The sequence below is a fragment of the Lepidochelys kempii genome, chromosome 2, assembly GCF_965140285.1.
Source record: "Lepidochelys kempii isolate rLepKem1 chromosome 2, rLepKem1.hap1, whole genome shotgun sequence".
Taxonomy (NCBI): domain Eukaryota; kingdom Metazoa; phylum Chordata; order Testudines; family Cheloniidae; genus Lepidochelys; species Lepidochelys kempii.
This window is the reverse complement of record NC_136381.1, coordinates 151,810,743-151,820,339: the sequence shown is the minus strand read 5'-3', so window position 1 is coordinate 151,820,339 and position 9,597 is coordinate 151,810,743. Positions and strand designations below refer to the sequence as shown.

Genomic DNA, 9,597 nt, shown 5'->3' with positions numbered 1-9,597 from the left:
AACTGGAACAAAAATCAAAGCACAATTTCCTATTCCATTATTTTCCCACTTAGCCCAAAATATGGACTAAATACACAATTTACTGGCTATCCAATTTATAAATTGATTTTTAAAGTCAAGTTATATGTTAGTGAAGTTCATTCTCTCTCTCTCTCTCTCTCTTTTTTTTTTTTTACTTTAAAAAATTAATTGTATAGGGTAACTGGAAATAAAACCACCTACACTTTTGAAGATCATATGTGTCTGAGCATTTTTGTCCCTTACTTGTTGAAAGGATAATTATCATCTAGCTAGCCAACAAAAAGTTGCACTCAGTTCTTTAAATTTACATGTATGAAATACAAAATTCACAGCTTGGCTTAGAGGATATGCCTTTCACAAACAGTAAAGCAAAAAGCCTCAATTGGATGATTTTAAGGTACAATTACCGAAGGAAAAATTCTCTAATATTTAGGAGGAAAACAATAAATGTTTGATTAGATGTTTAATTTAAGTTTAAATTCTGCAACAACAAAAATACATACCTGAGGAGATTTCATAATTTCATTTAGTTTATTAGACAAAATATATGATTTAGACAAGTTTTGCTGACGCCCTATTTACAATCTGAAATCACTCTATATACAGAAAAAAACACAAACACATGGGAAACATTTACCAAACAAATAATTCAAGAATGGTTAGAGTAACACGACCTGAAATGGTACAGTGGAGAAGGGGGATCCATCTACAGATTTGTGTGATCGCTTTTATGGATTTGCACCACCTTATTGCAAAGAGAGATTGATAGGAGTCGTTTATATCGTTTCAATTTTTTTTGTCCTTTATACCAGTCTCTGAAATATTTTTTTCACCAACCCATTTAATCAAGCAGAAGGGAGAGCTGTTAAAATTCGCGGTGTTCCCTCTTGCTGAGCCAAAGAGCTGTAAGGGGGAAAAAAGACGCAACAGTCTATCAGTAAAAAAAGTGAAAGCATCGCTATGGTGTCTGTCTATTGATATAACTGCCCAACATTAGCTAACTACACAGAAATATTTTTCGAGGACATAAATGCCAAAAGATAGTTGAGATTTGTTAAGTTTCAGAAAAGTTACAAACTGGCTATGGACAGTTGTAAATTATTCTACTTTTGAAAGGATTACAGCAGGAAATGCTGTATTATCCTTCTTGTTGTTTTATGTATTAGTATGAAGATGAGTAGTTGTTATAATTAGTCTTTATTATTCAAATACTCAGTGTCACATAAGTAACATTCCTTCAGTGAAGAATAACTCACTTGTCACGGACAGGCTGGAAAGGCGATTTTAACTGCTGGGGTGGGGTTTCAGTCCTTGGTGCATTTTCTCTTTCTGGAGGAAAAGAAAACCCAAGAAATATCTTAGAGAAACACATACGCGCACTCACACATGTAGCTAATCAGACATATAGGTATCAGTTCACGTTTGTATTGCCTTCATTGATTATTTGTTGTTCCAAAGCAGATTTAAGATATTCTTGCCACATTTTTTTGTTTGTTTTTGTTTTGTTGTTGAATCACTTTGAAGCCGAGGGCTTTGAACTAAACAACAAAACAAGGGAAAGCTCCGGGGACAAGTTAAATAGCGCTACCCTAACGATTTTAACTTATTTTTGAGGTGCCTGGTGTGTGACTGGTAGTATTCTACATGAAACACACTAATGTATATTACGTAAGATGCTAAATTCAGCCCTAGAGTAAACTAGGTGGAAGTCCGTTAAAGACAGTGAATTACAACAAGGCTGAAGCTAACACCATTTAAAAAAATAAATAAATAAACAGCTCTCCACCGGACATCGCTGCTTGGTGCATTACCTATGTGTTTGGGACTGGTCCTCTCTGTAGGTTTTTCACTGCTTAGGGCTCCCAGGGTTGCTGTTAATACAGAAGGCTGTTGCTGGGGCTGAAGATGGTGGTTATGATGAGCAGCATGATGGTGGTTTACTCCCAAAAAAGACCTCACGTTTAACAGGGAACTCTGAGTGAGGAAAGCCCCATTTGTCCAGTTGTGAAATTTGCCAATCTGGCATGTGTAGAGTCCATGGCTAGGGAGGAAAGCCGGATGCTGAATCTGGGCGGAAGTGTGGTTAACCTGGGAATGAGAAGGAGGAGGAGGGGAAGACTTCAGGGCGCCATCAGGGCTGGTTGCTGTCTCTGCCAAAGACCAAATCTTGGGTTTGCTGTGGGGTGGCACCTGTAAATTATTCTGTCCATTGGGATTTATGATTCGTGTACTGTTGTCAGAGGCCTCCTTTACCAGGGAGAAAGAGTCTTTGGGTTTAAGACTTTCAGATTCTGACAATGACAAACCCTTTTCTTTTTCCAAATGTTCATCTTCGCTGCTTTGTCGCAGGAGCTCAGATTTCTCCTCCTCTTCTTCATTACTCTGCTCCCCATCATTCTCATCGATTTTATCAATGTCTATGCTTTCCAGGTCGATTTCTTCGTCGTCTTCGTTCTTTTCAGGGTCTCCCTCGTTGTCACTCCCAAAGAGGTTACCATCTTCTTGGTCCTTACTCCTTGCTCCCCAAGTTACTTTGTTCTCCTTCTTGAGTCTCCTTCTAGCGTTGGCGAACCAGGTGGAGACCTGGGTGAGAGTCATCTTGGTGATGATGGCCAGCATGATCTTCTCCCCCTTGGTGGGGTAGGGGTTCTTCCTGTGCTCATTCAGCCAGGCCTTCAAGGTACTAGTGCTCTCCCTGGTGGCATTCTTGGGCCGCCCTGGGTCCCCATATTGGAACTGTCCATAGGGATAATAGCCAGGGGCAGTGTGGGCAGCAAAGGTAGCAGGGTGGACACCTGGATTATCCTTCAGTTCATACTGGGAGCCCTGCAACACATTCAGACAAGCAGAGAAGAAAAGAAAATGAGTTCTCTCGTTAATGTCTCTAACAGACCTGAATATGTTGCTGCTGCAGTTTGTTCCCTTCTTAAGAGAGATCCGTCTTTCCCCTCAGTACACCGGAAGGAATGGGGCATAAATACGCCTCTAGAATACAGCACGGGGTCTTTACAGCAAAACTTTGGCCTCCTCATTCTAGGTTATTCACATTTAGTTTGAACAGAGCTGTTCCCAGATGACTCCCCTTCTTGTGGTGAAAAGGAAGAGTGACTGCACAGGGATCTGCTAAACGTTAGACCTATTTTCTGCTCCTCCACCACTTCTCAACCCTCTGAGCCCTCACCCCCAGGCAAATCAAATCAAACGATGCAAATTTAATGTTTTCACATTTATCTCGACGAGTCAATTTTATAGTGTATTTAAAATAAGCACGCAGCAAAAAGGAGAGATGAGCTCACACTTACATATTTAACGTCAACACATATTAATAATATGCCTATTTTCAAAATAGCTATGGGTATGTCACACTTAAATCCCAAGTATCTTTATTTAGCCCCAAATCAATCTTAAAAAGTAGTTTGCTAACAGGTTAAATTAGTCGAGAAAGGTAACATGCGATTTTGAATCGCAAACACTAAAATGTGAGATATTTCACACGCACACACAAACCTCAGACGTGTACTGTAAAATATTAACTGGTTAGAAAAGAGCCCTTGTACGCTGGAATGGAGACGGATTCATACTTATGATATATATGCATGCAGTTACTTTATCTCTTAAGTTTTACTCTGATCTGAGAAAATTGTTTGCGAGCGTTTAGAGGTGGTGATTTATTTGCAATCAATATTCTTTTTATCATCAGTAGTAAAACACAGCAAGTCAAATTATCCCATCAGGTGTTTTGGTAAATAACATTTTATCTTTCTAACAAGCTCATTAGACCTCATTATTATCTCAAATTGTTCAGACAGTCACATAATATTTTACCTCTTGATTTCCAAATAATAAAAAGCCCAGATATTAAACCAGGATATTACCATCCGTTTTAAGAATTGCCACTCTACGCAAACATACAGATATCTTTGCAAGTAGCAAATGGGAATATTCTTAAATATTTTAATAGCGGAAACCACCTTGTATTTCTGGTTTTGTTCTGTTCAACACAACCTTGCTCTATTTATGCTTGACTATATTCATAGTCTTAACACTTGCAAAATGTTATACAAGCCTTTTTTGAAAAATAAAAGTTCAAAACGTCTTTAGTTTTCAAAAAGTATCAAATGTCTTTGCAAAGAAACTGATTTAACTTTGGCGGGCAGCTGAAAAAGACCAAGTATTTTAATTTCATAGGCCAGGGTTATACACAGTCCACAAAGAAAAGAATGCCATCTTTAAAAGGCCAGATGTAATGTTTATAATTTGTCACAGAGTAGTCTTTCTACACTCTCTTTATTCCGTTGTTTTTTATTACAGTATCTGAAATTATATGTCTCTGTAATTTCTGTTGGGAATTCTTTTGAAGAAGCTACTTGCAAATCACTCATTGCTTCTGTGCCAACTTCTACTGTATTAGCAAAATAGAGGTAAAATTTTAAATGCGTTTTATAATAAAATTATTCGTAAAAATGATTTTATCATAAAATGACCTCATTCCAAATGTCTTCTCTTGTTCAAATAACATTTTTAAAGAACCTGCACAATAGATTCCTTACGTGTGCATAGTTATAAATATTCACATCCTATACCTTACTGGGGGGAGGGGAGAAAGCAGAAGGAGGGGGTTAAGAGGTGTTTAAAAATAAATCGAAACCTAAGAACGTCATCACTCAGAAATTCAGATATTTTATCTATCAGTAAGAAAATATTTCAACAAAACCACAGGTAAAAGGTAATTTACAAACTGATCTGTTTCGCTTTTCATTGAGTAAATTCTCTAGCAACAAATCCAAGGACAATTATAAAAAATGTTATAGACAAATTAATGACAATGTAGTTCTCTGCTTCAATGTAGATACACTATTTTACTTGATGCAAATTAAATCTGTGAAGCTTAAAATAAAGTATAAAAACGTATATGCAACTAAACAGACGATTTTAAGTCTTGAGCAAAACGTCTGAAGTAAGGAAATACGCCAACTACTTTAGAATGCTCTCTTTTTTTTTCTCTCTCTTTTACAAACAGACTCGTTTATAGCTCCCCCGTCAAATAAAATTATCAGGCGGAAAGGTGGTAAAGGAATATTATTAAAGCCGGTTTAAATAACAACAAAAAATCATTCGTAATTTTCCTAAACGGAAAGTTAAGTTGCTAGGGTAATCCAACCACAAGGACAGGACTCCTGCCCAGCAAATCCACTACCAAGAATAAAATTATGTGGAGTTTGCTCCCGGCTGGAGTAGCGGCCGATCAGCCCAGTGCCCAGAGACACCCCCGCATACACACACACTTTCTCCGTACCAGACCCCTCTCTCCTGTCTGCTGGGATCTTCGGTCATCGCACTCCCCCCCCCCCCCCCCACACACACACACGAGCACCTCGGAGCGCAGGAAAGCAGCACCCCTTTGGGGATCTGCAGAGGGAGCACGGAAAGTTACTCAGGCGGGCTCTGTCCTTTGCTTCAAGCAGTTTGCACGACCACAGATCTCCCCCCACCCCCACCGCCAGGGAGAAACGCGGGACAGACGCCCCAGCCTTTCGGTCCCGCTCCTGCCCAGACCGGAGCGAGGGAAGGAGGAGGGCGAAGGGAAGGGAAGGGAAGGTGTGTGGGGGAAGCAGCGCCCGAGACTTACCATCTGGGAGAAGAGGCTGAGGTCGGCGGTGTAGGGCAGGAAGGCGCTGTAGTTGGGGGCGCTGTAGGGACTCGCGTACATGCCCAGCACCGAAGTGACAGCAGCCGAGCCGCTCCCCAGCTCCGCGCCCCCAGGCCGGCCCGAGGCAGCAGCGGCGGCGGCGGCGGCGGCGGCGGCAGCCAGCACCCCGGGCCGATCGCTCCCGTACACCGCCTGGCTGGCGCTGAGATACTGCGGGTAGCCCAGCTGGGGGAAGGACATCTCCAGGGCGCAAACACGGCGGCGGCGGCGGCGGCAGCAGAAGTATAAAAGGGGGGTGGGGGGGAAGGAATTTAAAAAAGAAAAAAAAAAAAAAAGAAGGCAGGGGGAGGAGGGAAACTGAGCAGCCGGAGCTGGGGGGTGGGGGCGGAACAAACCCGGCTGGTTCGGGTCTCTCTTCCTCTTGCCTTTTCTATTTTTTCTTTTTCTTTTTTTACAGAAGTCAGGCTGGGCGAGAGGAAAAGCGATCTGATAATTTTCTGTTTCGTTCTGATTTCTTTCTGTCAGAGCTGTATTGTAATGTGGGTGTGGAGGAGGAGGAGGAGGAGGAGGAGGAGGAGTGTGGATGGATTCAGTGGGGTGTCTTTCCTCAAATCTCGGCTCTTCTGCGCTCCTAAATCCCTTAGATGTGATCTGATCAACAATTGAGCTCCAACTGATGTGTCTGCCCTTAGGTCCTAGGCTGATCTTTCAGATACAATTTGAAGTTGATGCTTTGATTGGCAGCCACTTGAGCAGCAAGCCCCGCCCCGTCCCTCACCCACCCCCCTTGGCGAAGCACGTGGTGTTCAGCCCCGGCTCGGCCACTTTCCTTGATGTGTGTGTGTGTGTGTGAGAGAGAGAGAGAGAGAGAGAGAGAGAGGGAGAGAGAGCGCCCGCGCAGCTGCTCTGCTGCTGCGCGTTGCGTGTGTGTGTATTTAATGTTTAGCAATGGGCTCCTTTCAGAAAAGCCCCCACTGCTGTATGACAACCTGTCTACACGATTTTACAGTTGTCCAACATTGGGGTTTTGCTGTTTTGCAGCCTTAGTGTGTCCCCTTTTAACAAAAACAACTGTGCTGCTGTTTTTTTTTCCCCCACCTTTAACACTGAGTCCCCCTTGTCGTCGCCAGGCTCCGGAACAAATGAGAGTGGCGTGGGAGGAAAGGGGGCTTTGCAGCCAGGCGACTGGTAACAATTTACCACTAAAAAAATGCTGACTATAGCAACCAGCACAACGCCTTTCCCCACCTCCTCCCAAACTCATTTTAGGGGCAACCTTTTCTAGCAGCTCTTCCCAGAAACCTTTAGCTACAAATATCACTTGATCTCCCCCGCTTCATCCCACCTGAGTGACATTCAGTACCAATATCAGCAGCATTGCAGCAACAACCGGAACATTAGTAATAAATAATCCAGCAAATCAACCGGGGTGCTCCACTGGATTTTTTTTTTTTTTCAGATTGCAAACTTTCAAGGTCCCTGGAGTCAGCAGGGACCTAGAGGAAATGAGTTGTTGGAAGGGTGTTGTTATTTTTTAAAACAAGCTTTTTGCCCCCGCCTCCTTTCTCATTTGGTTACAACAAGCCCTGCAGCAGGAGGGAAAGAACCCACTGTCTTGAGGGCTGATGTAGCTGGAGACCCAGCTGCCTTAAAGAAACGATTTGTGGTGGCTATTTGTCCGTCTAGTCTCAGGATGTGAGAAGTGGCCCCGCCTGCCCGCGTTGGCTGCGCTTTAGCCCGGGCACCGCGGGGGCTGCTGCGGAACTAACTTTCCCTTTTCTGTCGCGGGGCTTCTCCTCCCTGTGCCCTGCGCACTGCTGAGCCCCGAAGACCCGCGGGTGTTAGGCTGGGTGCGCCTGCCCTGCCGGGGCCATGGTGTCAGGTCCAGGGGCTTCCCTCCTTGGAGCATTTTCTTCCACTTGTCTAGTGGGGGTTCCACTCCACCCCTCCGGTTCTCCGCTCTCCTAAGGTCGCCTCTCTCCTTATCTCGCCATGCCCTTTGCTGGGAGCTCGCCCAGATCCTCTCAACTCCTTGCCACTACATTCTAGTTCACACGTTACTAGGGGGGTTCCCCTCCCCGCCACGCCGCAGCGAGTCCCTCTCGGAGCTTTGTTTGGGCTATGGCAGGGACCCCACGCGCTCTCTCCTCGCAGGCAGGTCCCATCCATGTGAGTCCAGTGTTCAGGAAAGATTTAACAGCAACAGCAGGAAGCACAAGGCACACTCACCTGGGCTAATCTCTGCATCCCCGGGCACAGGGAGCCGAGTGGGTTAAAGCAACCCCCGCTCCACATTCACATGCAGGCTTAGTCCTGTGCAAACACGACAGTCCAAGCTCCTTTCTTTGTTACAAAGAAGAAAAAAGTGGGTATGAAGTTTTGCCTGAAAGGAGGGACTAAAGGAAAATAAAGGCAAAAGAACCATTTGGACCTGAACTTGGTTATACTTTGCAAAACCCTTTGTTTTAAGGACGTCACACTAATTTTTGGAAGAAAGCATTTGCAGTAATTTCGTTTACTTTCCAACCTTATTGTGAACACTTACTCTAAGGAAGGACTCCTTATTTGTGCTTTTATTTATAATATCATATTTCACAATATAACATTGATAGTACTTCACATGCCCATTTTACCCTCTGATTCTCTCTGATCAGCCAAAGAGTCACTAATTCACTCACTAATATCATTAATGCTAATAGCACAGATAATGATTGCAAGTGTCCAGGTTTTTTTGAAGTGCGTCTTTCCTCCTGCTTTTTCTTTCCCGGACTAACCCTTTCCTCCCCGCTCTCCAGGAAACCTTTCCATCGAGACCTTGACTAAACTTCCTTTTTACCCTCTCTACCATTTACAGGTAGAGACCCTACCCCCTCCACTAACAGCCTCAAACGGAGGAGAAGAACAAAAGCTCTCTAACCAGGAGAGCCGTCAAACACAAAAGTGCCCCACTGTCACAAAGGTAAACGGTCCCAGAAAACTACAAGTGTTTTGCTAACTGAAACGTCACATTACAGGTTTGCAGGTAAATGAAGGTGGGATAAGCCATGGACACTGCCGAAATCGTTTTAGCTTTTTAGATATTGCTGGGATGTGCATCTAGAGGTTTCCAGTTGGAGGCTTAGCAAATGTGAATCATCCCCTCTCCACTCCACCTCCATCCTGCACAGATCATTTCAGAGAATTATGTCCCTTGCTCTTCTGTCATCCAGCTTCTTCTCAGGCAGAATTTTGCCATAATTTCTTTATGTGAAATTTAAAAACTGGAGAAAAAGGCCGGGAGAGTCGGGAGACAGTTGTAAACAACCATTTATTTAAAAACAAAAGATTGGGAAAGTTTCAACGTTGGAGGAAGAGCTTTGTTTCTCGTCAGCAAAGTTCTCAGGGTAATAGATGATCAATGTCCCGTGAACGCCATTAATTATTCGCAATTCTCTTCAACACAAAACAGGAGTATGTGGATCGTGCTTGCATATTGGACATTGTCCGTTTTACGACAGTTTAAGTCAGTCTAGTAGCCAACCTTTCAAACCCTTTTTAATGTTTTTTCCTTCTGCAAGTAAGCTTGGAACAGAGCTCCTGTACTAAGCTACTTAGCTTCAAAATCAGTTTAGTGAAGGTCTGGGAGATTCTGGATTTATTTCCCCCATACAAGACCTATAATAGGGGCTTAATCACAACCAAAAATCACAAAGAACAAAACTGTACGGAAAATTACAAACATCAGCAGCAACTATTAAGAGAAACAGAAACGTCTTCCTCTGTACCCAAACAAATCCAAAGCAATGAAAAGAAATCTTCCCCAAATAATTAGTATGAAATTGTTAACTACGTGGAATTAAAATACTGCCTCGTTAGAGGTTTTGCTCTTCTTCAAGTTGACTCGTGTTAAAAAAAATCCAGCCTATTTCTAAGATTCTGTGTTTGAA

The 9,597-nt window shown here is 43.2% G+C and overlaps 1 protein-coding gene across 1 annotated transcript; it reads right to left on the bottom strand.

Moving 5' to 3' along the window:
* Window positions 1-533: 533 nt before the first annotated feature.
* On the bottom strand, window positions 534-6,393 carry IRX1 (iroquois homeobox 1). The gene is made up of 4 exons (XM_073332460.2): window positions 5,651-6,393; window positions 1,833-2,847; window positions 1,278-1,350; window positions 534-924 (listed from the first exon to the last, which is right to left on the bottom strand). The coding sequence occupies exons 1-4, from the start codon at window positions 5,909-5,911 to the stop codon at window positions 867-869; spliced, it is 1,407 nt and encodes a 468-aa protein (XP_073188561.1). The 5' UTR covers window positions 5,912-6,393; the 3' UTR covers window positions 534-866.
* Window positions 6,394-9,597: the final 3,204 nt, after the last annotated feature.